We start from the raw sequence: 19,887 nt of genomic DNA, 5'->3' as shown, positions 1-19,887 counted from the left end.
CAACAGTGTCGTGAAGTTTGCAGTCACACAGATCCCAGCAGGTGACGGCAGGTGTGGTCCAGCCGCAGCGCGCGGTCTGTTAAAGTTGTTTTTTCCCGCGTGGAGGGAAATAAAAGGCGCGCTGAGCTGCTGGAGACACGGAGGACTGATGAGCGAGGAGAAGCATGCAGACACACAGGACGAGGGACCGGGCTTCCTCACACTGTGGCTGCTTGATGGGTGAACTGGATTTGAGACGGGTGGAGTGCGCCACCATGTGGACAAAGCTGAAACAACCTAATAACCTCAGGTTCAAGGCTGTGAAGTTTTAGTTTAGTAAATGTTAGAAACGTCATGGAAATATCACGACACAACTTAAGGCTCAGTAGGAATATTACAGTAAAAAAAAAAAAAACACTGTAAAATAAAGGAATAAGGTCCACTCTGAAAAATACTACAGTATATCTATCTATTAATTTTCTGAGTTTTCCAGAGTGTTTCTCTAACACCAGTCTCTTTTATGTCTTCGTCCTTTGGAAAGTGTTAAATTTAACGCTGAGCTCCGTTCCTGGAAGCTGCACTTCCTGTAAAACTTATAACTTGATAAATCAGATTCTTTCAGTGATATAAAACCATCTGACTCCACACGGAGAAACTGATTTAAAGTGATAAAAGTGTGTGACAGGATCAGATGTTTTTAGTGGATTAAAACGCCGCTGCAGAGCAAAGTCCCAGGATGCAGCGGGGAATAAGAACGAGGACATGTGACGCGCACAGAGTTTCTATCAGGGATCAATGACACTGATCAGCTGTGGATCAGGGCCTCATCAGCAGTCTGAATGGTAATTATTATTGTATTTATTCAGTGTGTGGGCAGAAACGCAGACACTCGTATCATCACAAACACTGAAACCCAATATGAATGAGAATGTGACAACTTATTTTAAAGTATAATTTAATTACAGAAGTGATTCAGTATAAAGACATTCTCATTAAAAATATTTTATTTTTTGAAGCGTACTTTAATTGCAGCTTCAGTTTGAGTTGAGTTTAATTAAGCTGAGTCTTAAAAAACGTACCAGAATCTGACAGAAGTGACAGAAGTGAAAATGAACAAATGTCTCATCTCATACATAATTTTTTACAAAATTATTTGGATAACTACATTTAGCACAATTTTTAAGACAAAGCATGGATTTCTTTTCTTTTTCTTTTTTTTTTTTTTTTTTGGAACAAAACTACTGTAGCATAAACTGGAAGCGGTGGAAACACTTTGGCACTGTGTTTTAACGTTCATAAAAAAGGTGCTGTACTTAAAGGTTAAACCTGTGGACTGTCAGGTGTCAGAGCTGCGGCTCCACCTCGACTCTGATCAAACTTCTAGTTCCTGAGAGGAAAAAGCAAAAGTTGTTTGTGTCTGGCAGGCGAGAGGCCGCCCTGCTGCAGCCTGCAGCCTGGTGTCGGTGATCTGGCAGCAGAAATGTGTTTGTGGCAGATTGTTGTGGCTCAGTCGGCGCTGCAGTAAAGATTCTCCCTCAGGAAGTCCAGCGTCTTCCTCCAGGCGTCCTCCTGAGCGCGGGAGTGCGGCGCCACCTCTCCGCCCCACAGAGCGATGACTGAAAACAGAACAGCAGCAACACGGTGAATGAACACTAAACTGACCCGACTCCACTTCCTGTCACTTCCTCCGACATGACGGCCTGACTGCCTCTTCTTCTGTGGTGTTCAGATTAGGGCGTGGATCGGGTCGCACGTTTGTGTCTGAACCCGACCCGAGGCCCAGATTCTGCTGGTCCTCCATCGCTAGGTGACATTTACCACCTGAAACAGCCTACGTGTTGCCTTCAGTGTCGTCACGTAAACTCTTCACAGTAGAGTTTCACAAAACTAACGCCGTGACCGAACCCAAACATAATTAAAGCTGCAAGCAGCGTTGGACGGCCCTCGCACCCGTGCCCCCCGCTGGCCGGCAGCTGTGGCACAGGCAGACCGAAATGCAGGCAGACCGAGAAATCCTCATTCAATCCAATGGAGAAATCGATCAAAATAAATTTTGTTCAACGCAAAATTTCGGGCGTGACTTTTACTTTGAAAGGCAAATTGCTGGTTTGGTCTTTCTATCACTTTCCTGTGGGCTGCAGCGGCCGATTTAGTGTGCCTAGGTGGCGCTAGAGAGCCCAGTTTTGCACTTTGGGGGTGCGTTTTTCCATTTTATCGATTTTTTTGCCAGACCTGGGGGGCGTGCGAAATTTGGTGAGATTTTGAGCATGTTTAGGGGGTCAAATTAAACGTTAAAGTGACGTATATATAATAATAATAAGAAGAAGAAGAAACGGTACAGAAACAATAGGCCCTCTCTCCGATGGAGGGCGAGGGCCTAATTCCTCCACTTTTGCCCAACGGGCTCAGGTCAGGTGTCCACACATGAAGGAACAGCTGACTGTGAGCATCATCATTGTGTCTCCTCCTGCCCTTCATGACCTCCTTTACACTCAGCGTTAAAAAGTGTTTGGGTGATCGGATTGCATTCAGACCAAGCTGGACCAGGTGGAAGTGAGTATAAATAAGTTTTAATAGTTTTCTCTGTTTTTTTTCTTATGTTCTGGTCATTGGGAAAATATTTTAGATGAAGATTTCCACCGATGTGGAACTGGAGGCTCAGGTTGGCAAAGCACCTTGCTAAGACACCTGGCTGCCTTTACCTGTACCTGGTAACCAGTCTGAATCTTGACAGGAGCAAAGTGTTGCATAGAAACCGCTCAGCTGCTCTCTGGTTTTGATGTGAGCAGATGAAAGTGACATTGTGGGAATCAGACAATGTTTGGCTTATTTTCTTGATAAATGACAAATGATTGATCCATTATCAAAATTCTGATCAGTTAATCCTCTGTCCTCTGTTTTAGGCTGCTCTCTTATTTATTTATTATTTGAAATCAGTCAGTTTCAATCCGACCAATCAGCGAGCAGGTGCGTGTCGGCTCATGAAAACAACACAGAATGTAGAATTAGATCAAGCAGAGGAGGCACATGCAGCAAACACACAGCAGGCAGGTTTGACTTTTACCTTTGACTTTAATAGGCTGGAAAATTCTACTCTTTTCCCCTGGGTTTCCTTTACTGGGTTTAATTTTACTGCCAGCCAATGGAGTTTTAGTTTGTGTAGTTTGTGGTCCAATTAATTGATCATAATTTATCATCATTAATCATTCATTTATCATAGAAAACTCTTATTTTGCTCATTACACAGAGTTGATAATAACTGGATGCTAATATTTAAATAACAAAAAAGATTTAAGACATATTTCTGTTTGTTTTTTCTTTGTTTGTCCCCTGAGACACGGCCAGCAGGGGGCAGCACATGCCCCCCCCCCAAAGTGGTTCTAACACAGATGAAATGTGCTTGCAGGCCATATCTCTGACATTTCTTGTCTATTCAATCAAATGTTTTTTCAGTGATGATTTAATCACTACATTCACTTAATAATTAAAGATCAGAGACGATAAAGTGAATGATTGACTAAGTGTCGTGTCAAACAACAACAAAATGAGGCAAGTCCTACAGCTTAATGCTTCCTTTTGCAAACACACACACACACACAGCCTTACATTTCTTCCTGCTGCCGGCCGCCATGAACGTGCCGGCGCGGCAGTGTGGGCTGTACGGCGGCTCGATCAGGTGACCGGCTCTGGGATACGACAGGACGGTCAGCAGGTGGCTGTTCCCCGCTCCCTCCATCATCTCCCTCATCTGGGAACAAACAGGTGAAACCCTCAGGACACTCTCACTTTCTCTCACCGGATCTTTTTTTTTTTTTTTTTACTTAACTGCCGTCTGTTATGACTCAGCTTGTTAGTCCGGAGCAGGAAACTCACATCGTCTGCAGATTCAGGTACAGGCCAGTTCTGATCATCCTCGCCCACAACCAGCAGGAGAGGACACTGCAGCCGGCCCACCTGCAACACAGCACACACACACACACACACACCTCCTGTTAGGGATAAAGTGTCGTAATTTACCTTTTCCTTCTGACAGTGAAACCACTTTCCACCTCATCCTGCCCTCTCTGCTTCTGCTTCTTTTGATAATTTACTAGAATTCCCAGAATGCTTTTTGACAACCCCCAGGTCATGAACCGGTGGGTTTCATAGGTGGAGGGGGTGTGACGGCGTATTGGGGCCGCTGCAGGGAGAAACAACAAATAACCAAGATTATAAACTGACAAATTTATGAGAAAAAAAAACTTGGAAAACTAGTTTGTCTTTTCCTTCCTGTCCAAGGCTCCACACGTGTTGACTCATTATTGTGTGTGTGAGATTTTATAATTGACAGTTAATGGCTTGTTGGCTTCCGCCCGTCATCCTCTGTCCTTTGTGGTGTTAAAGCCCCTGCACGGTGTTTTAGTTATTCGTCAGTGGGGAGAATGTGGAGCTGGTGCGATGCAAGAGGCCAGGGAAATGATGTCTGGGGGAGTGGAGCTGGAGAAAAACCCTGCAAGGAGTTTGCTGTAGCTGACATTCACTGATACAGAACTGATTTACTTGTAAAGCCTGTTAAACACATTTTCTGTGCAGATAGCAGCAGCCCCTGCAGGAGGATTTAAACTCTTTTAGCACAGTTAATAATAATTAAAAAAAAAAAAAAAAATCAGTGCCTCTGTTAGACTTCCAAAACTCTCAGCAGCTGAGGGCGAAGGTTTTCTAGGTTTTCAAAAGACCCTCAAGTTTATTTTCAACAAGCTGCCGACCCCCTTTTGAAGTGACTTTGCCCTGCAGGGACTCTTACATGAAGAGATTTATTTTTACACACAAAAAAAATCTGCCATCATTCCAGCATCACTGAACTGATATTTAAATATATAATTTGAAAAATTATAAATGTAGTTTTCTTGCAATTTATGCCATGATCATTATTATTATCATTATTACTACTAGAAGTAGTAATAGTGCAATTCACATTTGACATTTGGCAGTAGTACTACTGGTATTGGTGTTATTAGATTATTAGATATTAGTATTTTTAGAGGTTTTAGCTCCTTTTATACTAAACCACAGTGTTGTTCTTGACATGACCACTAGAGGGCACTTAATTTTAAAATGTAACTACAGCTGGTGATAACCTGCTGTACAAATGATGTATTGGGTCATTTTTTACCAGCAGACAGTCTCGAAAATTAGCCACAAAAATATGTGAAAATGAAAAGAAAAAAATATGTAGGACTTATTATTTTAATATTTAATTATTTATTTATAATTACTAAAATGACATGCTGAAATTTCAAATGTCTTCAGTTTAAATGCTTGCTCTTGACTCACATCCACTTTCTTGCTCAGGTCGGTCGGGACGGGCAGGAGCAGGTCGCGCCAGATCACCTGGTTCTCCTCGTTGTAGCGTGTCTTCTTCTGGTTCCTGGTCGGACACAAATTGAGGATTTCTGAAAAATCCTCTGGCTTTCAGAGAACTTTATGAACGAGGCGAGAACCGGCAGCACTGGAGCTGCCGACCAGCTGAACCCACAGCCCCATGACTTACTTCGCAATGTCGGCAAAAATATCAGCCAGAGTTCCTCCCACGTGCTGGATGTGACTCCCACTCACACACACTATGCATCTGGGCTGGGAGAACACACACACACACACACAAACACACAAATACAGTTTAAATACACACATCCATGTATGGAGCTAAATATTAAAAAAATAAAAAAATAAAAATAAATAAAATGATTTTTTTTAAAAAAGTAGGACTGAATTTTGCCAATGACCCAAAGTTGGAGGAAACATGATTCTATCACTTTGGCCACCTGGATGTTAAACTAGAGGTTGGAATCACAGGTAACACCCAAATTGTGAGCAGGACAAGCAGCTGGTTCAGAGTGGAAGGGACCGGTGGAGCAGACGGGACAGTTTAAGAGGATCTCAGATTTCGCTTTGATCAAATGAGGGAAGTTGTGTAACAGCTTTTCATTTCCACAAGACAGGACATAATGTGATTTGACAGAATTGACAGAATCTGGATGTACAGCCGAGTGTCATCTGCATAACAGCAGAAATTAATATCGTGTCAAACAAAGACAGGGATCGTTTGCTGAATGAGGTTTATTTCTGATTGGAGTTTGGGGGATTTTTTTGGAACTGACTGATTGATACAGAGATGCATCCATATTATAGCTATGGAGAAAAGGAGGAAATACAACTCTGTGCAGGTAAGACAGGAAGTGTGCAGGCATTTCCTCACCTGGATCACATTGGAGTAAACAGACATTTTCAGAGCCACAGAGGAGCCGAAGGAAAGTCCCACCAATCCGATCCTGTTCTTGCAGACCTGAGGATGCTGCTGCAGCACTCTGTAGGCGTCCTGCAGGACAGCCACAGCACCAGACCTCAACACAGACCCAGGGCTTTTGAAACAACACTGAGGTGTCATAACTTTGCAGAGAGGTGCACAGAGCAGGCAGGTGTGAATTTAAAAGAAACAAAGCGACAAAGTCCGTGAAGAGAGACTGGTGAGGTGGTGGAGTACCTTCACTCAGCAAACCCAAATTCAAAGTCTGTCTAACAATAGTAATAATGATAATGATGATAAGGAGATATTCCCTGGGGATAGAAAAAGTCACAATGGCCTTTATTTTCTCACTGACAGCCATGTATTTTTTTACTTTACATTGCAGGTTTCAAGGTCCAGAGTTTGATGAGGCTCACTTAATACGTATGTAACTGTGGAAGTTTTTCCAGGTGGAGCAGGTTGGAGCGGGTTGAGCTGTAATTCATTTTCATTACAGGTGTGGCACACCAAAGGTCACTGGACTCATCTGGAAAATCAAACTGGAGAATCCCTGAATTATACGTTCATAAAGCTATTCAGCTCAGAGGGCTGTTAAATCTTAGCCAAGCAGGGGAAATGAAGTTTGTACAATATGGAGTTTGCTAAAGACAGAGGCCAAAGTAAATGAAAGGGCAGCCATAAAAAAGCTTCTTATCAATACAGCAACAATATAAAATCGGTGTGTTTGTGTTGATTTTTTTTTCCTTAGTCATGAAAACTGAGGTTTACTGCTCAGGTCGTGTTGTAATGCAGCATTATCACTGTGGCAGCTCTAACATTATGCCATCTGTAGAGGTGAATGAACCTTCATGCCTCTGAACTGCTTTTATGGGTCAATGATCACGACCAAACACAGCAGACACCACCCCACACCAAAGACCAACAGGCTGCAGCCCAGGAGACAGTGTGGTGTCTGCAGCTTTCATCCAGTCCAGTTCAACACGTTTTCAAAGCATTTATGATCTGGCCTTGTTATGCATGACAGTGCTGAACAACTGCTCTCTGAGATATACTGTCACTTTGTTTTCTTATTTTTAGGTACCCTGTATTAACAAATTCAAAATATTTGCTGATAGATTCATTTTCAGTTTCCAGTTTGTGCTACAGTTATTTTGCATATGCAATTCTGTAATTCAGTCACACTTTTTATACATACATCTCTACTTTGTGTTTCATGCTGAATCGTGCTGAATGCATTGGTTATATTAAGCTTATGAGTACAGTTTTGCTACAGTATATTCTTTTTGTTATTGTATTTTGCTGTATCCTGTTATTATTTGCTGTTGTAACAACGCAATTTGCCCACTAGATGACTAAAAAACAAAATACTGTCAAAATTACTTTTTCAATCAAAATCCCATGAAATACTTGCACCTGAAAAAATCAATCAACAGCATCTGCACAGTATTTTTATTTTAATCCCCAATCTATCTCCAACTTGATGTCCTAGTGGCTTTCAGTCATCCCTCCCCATGTTATGTCCCGCCCCCACATCCTGTTTCAACAGGAAATAGATTAAATTAAAAAAGTAAGTGTCTGATCTGATTGTTACCTCAAAGTATTCATTCTTCACATCAGCCTGTTTCAGGTAGTCCAGGGCCAGAGAGGCGAAGCCGTGAGAGGCCAGCAGTGCTGGGCGGTACTCCACCAAACCGCCACCGCCGCCCCATAGGTCCATCAGGCCGGGGAACGGTCCGGGCCCTGCAGGGGCAAACGCCAAAACAGCTGACTTTACATTCAGAAACCTGCAGAAAGCTTATTGGTCTCACAGTCTGCAGAACATGGTGCAGGTAGCACTCTTTATTAATCACAGGTGCATTTCGGGTGTAACATGCAAGAAGGGGGAGTTGGTAAATTTAGAAGAGGGTGGTGCTAGAGGAAATGTTACTAAAACTGACAGGGTGAATAAAATGTTTTGGGATTCCTCTTTGCAGGAATGGAATTAGGAAATTTCATGTTAGTGTTTAAATTACATACAGTGGTGGACTGGGCCGAGGGCTCACCAAAACACAGATAGTGATCATTCAATGGGAATGATAGCACTCATCAAATGACAAGCTCAATCCACAACATTCAAAGACAAATGGAATCGAGTCAAATCTTTGGCCTGAGGGTGGCGCTAGAGGAAGAGACATGAGGTCACAAAAGTTGGCAGGGTCAAGCTCTGGGTAGCATGAGCTCTCCACATTCCAAGGCAATCCGCTCTGTAGACTTCACAATATAAGTGTACTCATCACATGGTGCTCTTGCTAGCAGGACGCACTCATCAAATGTCATGGAAATCTGCCCAGCAGGTTTAAAAATGTCAGATTTTACCTTCTGGCCAAAAGGTGGTGCCAGAGGAAAGGTCATAGGGTCACTGCAATCAAAGGGAATCTTCCTCTGGCGAGTACTAACACAGTCACCAATCATGTTTAACCACTGAGTAGATTTCATGGTACCTTGTGTAGAATTCAGCACTTTGACCTCAGGGTGGCGCTACAGGAAAGGTCATGAGGTCATTAAACAAACAGGGTGCATGCATGTAAGTCTCATGAATGAGGTCACCAAATTATAAGGCAATACACACAACAGATTTCTCGACATGTTGCCTTGGAAAAGCCTTACAAACCAACACGGGCCCCACCAGCCGGCGGGGCAAAAAAAAAAAAAATCTTTGACGCTCAGTCTGGCAGCTCAGGAACTCTCCTCTGCTCCTACCTGGAGGCAGGAAGAGGGTCCCGGTGACTCCACCCTCTGTGATGTTGACTCTGCGGACGCCAGGCGCCATGTACCAACGCTCCACCATCACACTGGCCAGCACCGCCCGATCCATGAAACCCTCCGACTGGTGACCCTGGTACACCGAGAGCCTCACCTGCATGGGCGTCTGGGCGTCCCGCTTCCTGAACCTGAAGACGGACGATACAAAGTTTGCTTAGAGGAGATGTGTTGTGAATGAATGAAAAATTGACCGCTGGGGACAGATCGCCTGGTAGAGCATGTACCACTCGTTAAAGCTGAGTCCTGATCGCAGCGTCCTGGGTTTGAATCCGACTTCAGGCCCTTTGCTGCAGGTTGTCCCGTCTCTCTCCCCTGCCTTTCCTGTCTCGCTCTACTGTAACTATCCCATAAAGCAGAAATGCCCAAAAAATAACCAAAGAAAAAAAACTGACCGACTGAAACTAATTCATGCATTGATTTCCACAGACTTGACTATTATAATGGTGTTTTTTGACTTCCTGTGTGTCAAAGGACAGACTTTAAAGTCTCATAACCTGTTGTCAGAGCACCAAGTGTTTCTGGGCCGGGATACCTCTCTGATTTACCCCCCAAGCCCTCAGGTGGTCTGGGAGAGGTTCGCTCAGTGTTTCCCTGAATCCAAACCAAACCAGGTGAAACAGCTTTCAGTTCCTCTGCTCACCTGTGGAGCAGCTTCCTGCTCACCTGGGCACTGCTGCAACAGCGAGCTCACTGAAATCAGGGCTTAAAACTTTACTGTTTGCTGCAGCTTTCCACCTTTTCACCTTCTAATCATAAAGTCATTTTTTTCCTTCTTCTTTTGTTTCTGCTTTTATCATGTTTAAACTTTTCTTGCTTTGTTTTTTCATTCTTGTGTTTAATTTTTTTGCTTTTGTTGATTTTAAACTTTTCACATTGAATGGTGCTGCATAAATAAACTTGCCTTGCTTTGCCTTGCCTTATATGTATATGGCTCATACAGCGACACCTGCTGGAGCCAAAAAAGTCATTACTAGGGCCCGACCGATTTATCGGTCAGCCGATTTAATCAGCCGATTATAGCCATTAGGGAATAATCGGTAATCGGCCAAAAGTTGGCCGATTGACGCCGATGTTAACACTTATTTTTCCACTAGTAAAATGCAGGGAATATGGTGTTTTCTTAGAAGTAATGTCCTTGCGTTACGTATCCAGTAGAGGGCGCTCCGACTCCTTTCACATCCCGCTCCACAGTAAGCCTGAAGAGCCGACAGCGCATTTACTGAGCCCAGCGGTTTGCCTCAAGGGTAAATTTTAGGGCTGGGCAACAATTAAAATCTTTAATCGCAATTAATTGCATAATTTGCCTGATTAATCACAATTAATCGCATTGTATTCGCAAAATCCAATAAGTAGTGTAAAGAGCACTTTTATTTCAATGTTCTGCTGCCATATAAACGAAAGTGCCATAACATTTGTTGTGCAAACACTTTTAACATCACCACTTATCAGTAACACATATTTAGTGTAAATCTCAACTTAAAAAATGTCATAATAATAATAATAATAATAAATAAAATAAATAATAATAGTAATAATAATAAATTAAAGCTTATTGCCACTGCCAGGACATTCTCTTTATGAAAAAAAAAAAAATCTACCAACAAAATCCTGAGCCACAATCAGGACAAACAGGCAATTTCTGAGGTAACAGCAGAAACTTTTAACAGGGAGCAGCATTACCAGTCTATGTTCAATACCAAAGTGTGAAGCACAAAAAAGTTCACTACTGAAACTTCCTTTACAGGGGACTAGAATGTAAAGCGCATGTTTTACTGGACTTCTGTTTTTTTTCTATTCCTCTGCACTAAGCCAGTTGCTAAGGCACACACGATTATTTACATTTTCATAAGATAAAGAAGCTCTCTTTTTATTTTGCACAATGTGACCAGCAAGAGAAAACAACCTTTCACAAGCGATTGTTGCGCAATCAATAATCAACCATGTTGTCTGTGTCGCTGTCCGTTGTGCTGCTGCAACCGCGTATAAACAAAAGTCTGTTTATAATGAAAGTACAACAGTCTGTGTGCGGGGATCCGGCAGACCTGGTGCTGGCCGGCACCGCGTCAGTACAGCCAGCACCGGCCGCGGCACCGCGCGGTGTGCGGCAACCCGGTCAGGTCTATTCTGCTGGATCTGCCAGGTGCCGCTCCGGCTGTCAGTTGGACCTTTCAGAAGGAGGAGGAAGTTACCTCCGAAACTGTCACGGTAAATAAACATCCCATGTCTGATTAAAAGGACCAAAAACGTCTTTTAGTTAAAAGGAAGACATGATGAATGTATTTGAACTACACTGATTTATAATGTCGTCGGGCCATGCCTGTGTCTGTTTCAACGTGATGACGCGCACACCAGGGGCAAACGTGCTTGGGCGCGTTTGGGCTTTAGACTGAGTGCAACAGACTTTTACAAAATAAAAGCATGTGAGCAACATGCGTTAATGCGCGATAAAGTAAATATCGGCGTCAATAGTCTAATGAATTAACGTGATAATAACGCGTTAACTTGCCCAGCCCTAGTAAATTTATAACTAATTTGTGAAATAAACATAACTCAGTAAGTTTGTATTTCCCCATGGCGTGCCTCGTTCTGTCTGTCACGCTTGACTGATATGTTAACAAACTAAAGTTAGGATGACCTAGCTTAAATATTACCTTGCTAAGCACTTTGCATGCTGACAGACTAGATCAGGCCGGAGCACATTAGGATAACACGTCGTCACCGTGCAGAAACCCTGTGGGCTGCATTCATTTACAGCAGAGCACCGACTGCTTTGCCTTGCCTTATATGTATATGGCTCATACAGCGACACCTGCTGGAGCCAAAAAAGTCATTACTAGGGCCCGACCGATTTATCGGTCAGCCGATTTAATCAACATAACATAACGTAACGCAAGGACATTACTTCTAAGAAAACACCATATTCCCTGCATTTTACTAGTGGAAAAATAAGTGTTAACATCGGCGTCAATCGGCCAACTTTTGGCCGATTACCGATTATTCCCTAATGGCTATAATCGGCTGATTAAATCGGCTGACCGATAAATCAGTCGGGCCCTAGTAATGACTTTTTTGGCTCCAGCAGGTGTCGCTGTATGAGCCATATACATATAAGGCAAGGCAAAGCAGTCGGTGCTCTGCTGTAAATGAATGCAGCCCACAGGGTTTCTGCACGGCGACGACACGTTATCCTAATGTGCTCCGGCCTGATCTAGTCTGTCAGCATGCAAAGTGCTTAGCAAGGTAATATTTAAGCTAGGTCATCCTAACTTTAGTTTGTTAACATATCAGTCAAGCGTGACAGACAGAACGAGGCACGCCATGGGGAATGGGAAACTTACTGAGTTGTGTTTTTTAACTCATGGTGTTGAGGAGGAAAAAGCATTTCTGGTCCAAGTTCTAACTTCATGGAGGAAAGAAAATATGAACGCACGTTTAGAGGACATCAGAGAGGCGCATTTCAGATCATGTTTTACCAGAGACTTTTATGACGCTGTTTATCCACCTACCTATTACCTACAGATAATAATTTATTAATAATTTGTAATTTATTACACTCACTGACCACTTCATTAGACACTGTGCAATGTAATGCACACCAATAACAGGCCTACCATGAATTCTACTTTAATAAATGTATTAGGCTACTTTGTAAATGCTGACACTGTCAGAGAGACTTCTTTATGTTTACTGAGATGATAGTGGGTGTTGCTGTTGGTGTGCAGAGCAGTATATTGAGAGGGGTTCAGAGTATTTTGACCCTCTGATGCATGTAAGTGGGGTTGACAAAATATCAGACACCCGAATAGGATGCTCCTCACACCAACACCGCCTACCACCTCAATAATAACCATAAAGAAGAATTATCAGCTTTCTTGCAGTCAACAACATTTTAAAAGTAATAGGTTTAGTCTAGTGAAGTGGCCAGGAGTGTACAGGCCATATTCATGTGAACACAAGACAAATGCTTCATGTCTGAGTTTCAAAATGGCCCACGTAACTAGACAGATTTGTAACGTTATTTTTTAACTAATGTGTATCATGTCTTACTGTTTTTTTTCAGATGGCAAAAGAGGGTGGACTTGGTACGGTGTGGGACTACGTCACCAAGGATGTCACTGGTGAAGCTGTCTGTAATATTTGTGCTACTTCTGTGAGCCAGGGATCAAGCAAGCAGAAAGCAAAAAACACAACCAACCTATGGCAGCACCTTAAAGCTAAACATGATGACATGATGATGCTGCCTTTTTGCACATATTTTTGATTTGTTTTATGTTCAAATTGTTCATATGCTGCTTGTTCCACACAATTTCTGGTAATAAAAGTATTTGAAAATAGTAAAATGTTCTCCCTTCAATTAATATCTTTGTAACAAGTGTTTGGAATATATTTAAGCCATCCAAAGCAGGTATTTTGTCTTTTTTTTTTTTTTAATTTGAAAAATGTAAAAATTTAATCGGCCGATATATCGGTTATCGGATTTTATTTTATTTTATTTTATTCCCTAATATCGGCATCGGCCCCAAAAAATCCATATCAGTCGGGCCCTAGTCATTACATCATCGATATCAGTCAATTTATTTGGTGAACATGAAACATTTGATTCATGGTTGGATGCTGAACTGTCAGCAGAAAAAAAAACAAGGAAACAACAAGGATAGCGAGCAGGACGGCGGACTGCATCACGTAGCAGGTTAAAGGCCTGAACAGATGGGATGGGGTGAAGTTTCATGAAGCGGCTTGTTCAGTGCCTTTCGGTTTTCATTTCGAACAACTCAAACTTTCTGTGTGACACTTTTCACCATTTCCTGCCACTGTTAAATATAGTTGTATCACTTTTCACCAGGCCACAAAGACAGGCAGCTTCTGTGTTTTCTTAACGTTTTTACATGTTATCCTGTTTCCTGAATGGAAATGAGAAAGGACTGCTGGGTTTGGGTCGTCCTTCCACAGGAACAATTTCATCAAGCAAATTTGTCAGTAAAACAGGATAACAACAGGAATCCTAATTCTAAGACCAGATTCTTTATGTTTATTGACATATTCAGTATGTGTTGATGTCTTTAAATAAAATACTGAGACAGAAATTGGATGCCGTATTGATCGATCAGCCTACCTGAGCCCTGGTCTGCTGCCTGGTGCCGGCCTCAGGCTCCACAGTAAACCCATCGGTTCCACGCCATCATACGTCCCTCCCAGACTGGGGTCTTCAGAAACTGTAAGGCACAGGGAGGAAAACCAGACATTTAATTAGTTGCTGACAGTGTTTTCAGTGTTGCTGCACATATTTTTACTCAAATTTCCAGACTTTTCTCCAGACCTCCAGCGGTTTACGAGTGAGTGTGAAGAATGATGTCTGACTGTCAACAAAAGCTCACACGAGTATGTAGCCAAACATTATTCCACAATACAGCTGAAGTCATGATACCCCTCCTGTCCAGATACTTTACACAATTCACAAATTTCTAAAGTCCTGGAAAGTTCATATGTTCTCCATATTCCAGACTTTTTGTGCAACTAATTTTTCAAGACGTGGAATTTTTTTTTTTTTTTTTTTTTTTTTTTTTTTTTTTTTTTATCAATTTCTACATTGTTTTCCAGAATATTTGTGGAGTTTCTGCTTTCCAAGACCTGAGCTTTTTTTCCAAATTAGTTTTCCAGACAAATTTGTGTGAATCTCAAACTTTTCAAGGACTTAAAAAAATTGTAAAACAATGTTTTGACTCAATGCTCTTCCAGAATGAGGCTGAAGATTGTGACTGTAGTAGTAGTAGTATTTTTATTTCAGTCACCCAATGCCATTTGCACAAACAATATACAGTATACATAGAAAATAATATTTAAACAATGTAAACCACATTATGAACAGACAACAATCTATGTAGCCTATTTGGTGGTGACTGAAAAGGTATAGGCTGAATCTTTTGTTGTTGTTGTTTTTTCATGATTTCATAATTTTTTCTCTCTGCTTGGTCTAAAAAAGTAACTGTTACTGACTACCACATTTTTTTTCTTGATTTCTTTTAGCAGTTCTTAAAGCCAGAAAGTTGCCATCTGAAATGACTTTAGTTTTGTGTCATGTCTGTGATCTGCTTTTTTTCTACTAAATTAAACAACTGAATGAACATCCTCCGAGACTGGTGATTCCATAATTTTTGCCAGGGGTTGTATATGCCTATCCTTTAATTTATCCATTTATCTTCTAACCCCCAGAATTTAATTTAAGTAGTAATAATAATAATAATAATAATAATAATTTAATAACAATACCAGTTTCAACAATAATCATCCTTCACTTTTATAACCCTCAAAGATAGAATTATAAACCATTTTTTTGAAAACCAAAAGCAAATTACACAATCTTATATTTTCATCAGCATCATTCCAGAGTTTTACCCCAACAATAGAAATACATCTCTTTTTAATCTCTTTTTTTAGCTTTTTGTATAGTAAGCTTAATACCTCTCAAATTATATTTACATTCCTTTATTGAGAAGAATTTTTGTATGTTGTCTGGGAGTGACTTTGTTTTAGTTCCGAACATAATTTGCATTATTTTATAATCAACCAAATCTGACTTTATAAACAGCGGATTTGTGTGGTCGTAGTAAGCAGCCTTATTTATAATACGTATGGCTCGTTTTGAAGTAACGGTCAGGGAAGTCTGTACCGTTCACGTCCCCGCCAGAATCCGTGACGTAGTGACCGAACGCCTCCCAGGTGTCTCCGTCCTCTGAGTGCAGGAGGGCGTGCATGGTCAGCGGGTGAGCAGGCGGCGCGTTCTGCACTCGAACACTGAACTTTTCATCCACCAGTCCTCTGGATGGCTGGACTGACAGCAAGAGACGCCACAGGTTTGTCTCCATCCTGAACTGAGAGGAAAATAAAGCAGTACCACTGAATATTAAGGGGGAGAAACGGGTGGATTTTAGTTTTTCTTTTCCTCAAAATGTTCTGCTGTAACTCTCCTCGAACAAAAACATTTGTGCCGGAAAAAAGAACAGAAAAAAAAGATGCAAAATCCTCTCCTCTCCTTCACCTCCTCCAGCTCTTCCTCCTCTAGTTCTCTCTCCTCCTCCTCTTCCTCTTCCTCTCTGTCCTGCTCTGACCTGCACTGTTGCCCAAACCAAATGCTCACCCTCTGCCTCAAACTCTGATTTTGTTTTTGACCTCAGTGTTTTCTCCTGTCTACATGTGGAGAGGCAGAACATGCAGCGCTGCAGAGAGCAGCAGAGTGTGAAGCACATTAATTATCTGCAGAGTCTTCTGCAAATAATTAATGTTTCACCTTTATCTCTGTGTGCGTGTGTGTGAATGGTTGATTTGTTGTGTCGTTTTTGTGCGTGCTCTGTCTATTACTGACCCAGGTCTTCATGGTGTTGGTGTCTGTGTGGCTCGGGTCCCTGGCTGCTCTGGTGCATCTGGCTTCCCTTGGCGTTCCCTTGTTTTTACACTACATCCTTTACATTATACATATCTTTTATTGTTTGTTTTCTGTGTCTACAACATCTATTGCACGTCTGTCCGTCCCGGGGAGGGATCCCTCCTCTGTTGCTCCCCTGAGGTTTCCTCCTATTTTTCTCCCTGTTAAAGAGGTTTTTAGGGAGTTGTTCCTCATCCGATGTGAGGGTCTAAGGACAGAGCAGAGGATGTTGTATTTCCTGTACTGCTCACGGCCTACAAATGCATTCATGGACTGGCACCCTCTTATCTGTCTGAGCTCCTCCATCTCCACACCCCCTCCAGAGCCCTGCGGTCAGCTGACCAACTGCTCCTGGTGGTACCTAGGTCCCGACAAAAGACCCGAGGAGATAGGGCGTTCTCGGTTGCAGCCCCCAGGCTCTGGAACTGCCTTCCCATCCACATCAGAGCAGCCCAGAGCCTGGAAATGTTCAAATCCCTGCTAAAAACCCACCTTTTCTCACTGGCATTTCCTTCCTGTACACCTGTTTTTAAATGTGCACTTATTTTTACTGTGAAGCACTTTGGTTCAGCTAAGCTGTTGTAAATGTGCTATAGAAATAAACATGACTTCACTTGACTTGACTTGACTAAAGCCCTTGGGGACAAATTTGTAATTTGTGATTCTGGACTATATAAATAAATAAAATTGAAATTGAATTAAAATTGAATGAGCCTCGGTACCGTGGCCAAATGAAGAGGTGGAGACTTTCCTGTGCTTGGTGGCGGGGCCGCCTTGCTATGACGACTCCACCGACGATGAGGTGCCACTCAACTGTCACGGAAAACGAGCGAAACCGAGGCGAGCCGAGTCGGTGCTAGTGGAAAAGCGGCATTAGACTCACCTGGTCTAAGCAGCGGCTGCAGGTGTTACAGGTTTCAGACACGGAGCTTCAGGAAGCACTGACGCACTTTAAACACCCAGGAACAAAAACTAAACTTAATAACACAACAAAAAAGATAAACGATACACATCCGGCTCTGAACGACAAAATGGGAGCATAACAACAGCGAACAGGGCTGAGGAAATATCTGTGCTGGGAGGCTCCGCCCACCTTCCCTAACATACGACAACATGCACATGCATGCCGATTTTAGGGTTTGGAATATTTTGTGATTAAAAAAAAATTGTGAAGCATTAAGTGTTTTGAAGTTGCAGCTGAACGAAGAGACTTTCTAAATAAACATCTGACGTGTGCATCGACTGCTGACAGTATACACACACAGCAGCATGCACACACACACACACACACACACACACACACACACACACACACACACACACACACACACACACACACACAGCACACACAGCACACACACACACACACACAGCACACCGCGGGGCGGGACGGCCCGGGACCCGACAGATTTGAGGATCATGTTGACCGTTTAAAGGAGCGGTCCTGGTTTCTCCCCTGCGCTCGGTGCTGTTTGGGTCGGTGTCCCTTTAACAGAAAGACAGAAAGACGGGCTGCAGAGCTTTAAGAGAGTCCAAGTTCATTTGTAGCCTACTTTGTTGATTTGTTTCAAAATAAAAGTCTGCACATTCACGTTAGATTTTCAGACAGAGTTACCAAAATGGGATCTCACATGCTCCTGAATAAATATTGACCAAAGATTTTTCACGTCATCCCGTCTCCACCATGACCATCTAATAAAGCGGAAATGTCCCCAAAAATAATAAAAAATAAACAAAACATTAATGAGTTTTACTCTGATGTTGTTTTCTAACCACTACCCTCAGGGCGCAGGTACAGAACAATCAAGTTCAGGAGGGCTCGCCTCGGGAAAAGCTTAATCCCCGCAGCCATAGCTGCCCTGAACGGCAAACCACACTGATCTGTCTGTCTACCACTGCTGTGTGTTGCTATTGCTGAACTGCTATATATGCACTGTTAGGTATGTACAGTTATGTTGGTATGTGGTATTGTTACTGCTGTTGTACGTTTGTGATGTGAAACTCTCCTGTCATGTACAGTCGGTGAAGACAAATCTCCCTTCGGGGACCAATAAATCAAATCAATCAAATCAATCAATCAATCAATCAAAAATTCTGTCTGACTTTGTGTAACTCTGAGCCTGTCTGCCAGATCTGGGGTTTCCTGGCCTTTCCTGCAGGGTTAAGAAGTCAAATAAATTATGACATAAAGACATACAAGTACAATTTAAGAACTGTCTAAAACCCTCCGGTCCATCAATTTAAAGACGGAAACAATAAAGTAAATCTCAGATATATGGAGAGAATAACATGCAGAGTTAAAGCATAAAAGATGCCGGTTTGAGTGGATGAGATGTGACTCAAACTCAGATAAACAAAATTAATTTGCAAAAGGACAGAGGCAACGCTTCAGAAACATTTTCTAAACGTAGAGATAGACTCAGTGTGTGTGTGTGTGTGTGTGTGTGTGTGTGTGTGTGTGTGTGTGTGTGTCGGCTGTGTTTGCTTTGGATTACACACTACGCTGCCTCCTAGTTTAATCTTTAAACGGACTCGTTTCTCTGCACTGCAAACAAAAAACGACATCAGAAATCAGTTCAGACGCCGTGCAGTTTAACCTTTTATTGTTTTAGGTGCAAGTATTTAATAAACTCAAAAAATATATGTTTTTCATCCACTGCAACACATCTGCTCTTAATTAGAATGTTAACTATCATCTGAGAGGAGGAGGAAGAGGATGAGGAAGAGGAGAAGAGAATGAGGAGGAGCAAAAGAAAAAAGATAATAAAGCAAAAATACAAATGAATTTAAAAAATGCCAGTGTATGATAACAGACTCACTTAAAGACTTAAAAATACTGTTCTGAGAGATTTTTGTTTTGTAAATGTGGAATTTGGCACAAAGTAAAATTAAATCAATAAGAAAAAATGCCTTATCATCTTTGTTACTATAATCACAGCCACCGAATAAAATGTTTCCATAGGAAAGAGTGAAATGTGAGGAAATGTTTCCCTGAATAGAGTCTGAAAAACCTGAAACCTGGGACTCTGCTACCTGATTTGTTAGAAGGAATTTGAAGGTAAGGACCAAATTTTTTTCGACTCAATATTACTAACAAAATGATGAGTGAATGCAGCGTTTTTTCTGGATGTTTTGCTGCTTGCGACCAGCAGGTGATCCAGGAGGTCAGGAGGGAGCAGAGCAGGGAGGAGCACCTGAGGCCTCAGGTGAGAGTGACCTCCTGATTCACCTGGAAGCTGCCAGGCTGATGCGATGCTGCTGCCCAGTTTTTTTTGTTTTTTTTTTTGCTGTGTTCCTTAAAGTTTAGACTAGTTTAGATGACTCAGTCTCTCAATGTGAAGCCTCCCCTTCAACACAAAGGTGGAGCTGACAAACACCAACATCTAACCAACAGTGCCCCCTG

The 19,887-nt window shown here is 42.1% G+C and overlaps 1 protein-coding gene across 1 annotated transcript; it reads right to left on the bottom strand.

Moving 5' to 3' along the window:
* Nucleotides 1–1,175: 1,175 nt before the first annotated feature.
* LOC115361132 (acyl-coenzyme A thioesterase 1-like) lies at nt 1,176–17,489 on the bottom strand. Its single transcript, XM_030054443.1, has 11 exons — nt 17,368–17,489; nt 15,732–15,933; nt 14,178–14,277; nt 9,002–9,192; nt 7,854–8,002; nt 6,215–6,334; nt 5,510–5,592; nt 5,293–5,386; nt 3,853–3,933; nt 3,586–3,727; nt 1,176–1,595 (listed from the first exon to the last, which is right to left on the bottom strand). Exons 2-11 carry the CDS (start codon nt 15,925–15,927, stop codon nt 1,486–1,488), a joined length of 1,266 nt encoding a protein of 421 aa, XP_029910303.1. The 5' UTR covers nt 15,928–15,933; nt 17,368–17,489; the 3' UTR covers nt 1,176–1,485.
* Nucleotides 17,490–19,887: the final 2,398 nt, after the last annotated feature.

Source organism: Myripristis murdjan, chromosome 6, assembly GCF_902150065.1.
Source record: "Myripristis murdjan chromosome 6, fMyrMur1.1, whole genome shotgun sequence".
In the NCBI taxonomy this organism is placed as follows: Eukaryota; Metazoa; Chordata; class Actinopteri; order Holocentriformes; family Holocentridae; genus Myripristis; species Myripristis murdjan.
Note: the sequence above shows the minus strand (reverse complement) of the source record. Positions and strands in the feature narration are given on the sequence as shown.

Coding starts and splice junctions, on each gene's coding strand:
- LOC115361132 (XM_030054443.1), bottom strand. CDS start 15,927: ATGGAGACAAACCTGTGGCGTCTCTTGCTGTCAGTCCAGCCATCCAGA. Junction 9,193..14,177: donor GGCAGCAGACCAGGGCTCAG/GTAGGCTGATCG, acceptor GTCCGTCTTCAG/GTTCAGGAAGCGGGACGCCC. Junction 8,003..9,001: donor GACCCTCTTCCTGCCTCCAG/GTAGGAGCAGAG, acceptor TTGCCCCTGCAG/GGCCCGGACCGTTCCCCGGC.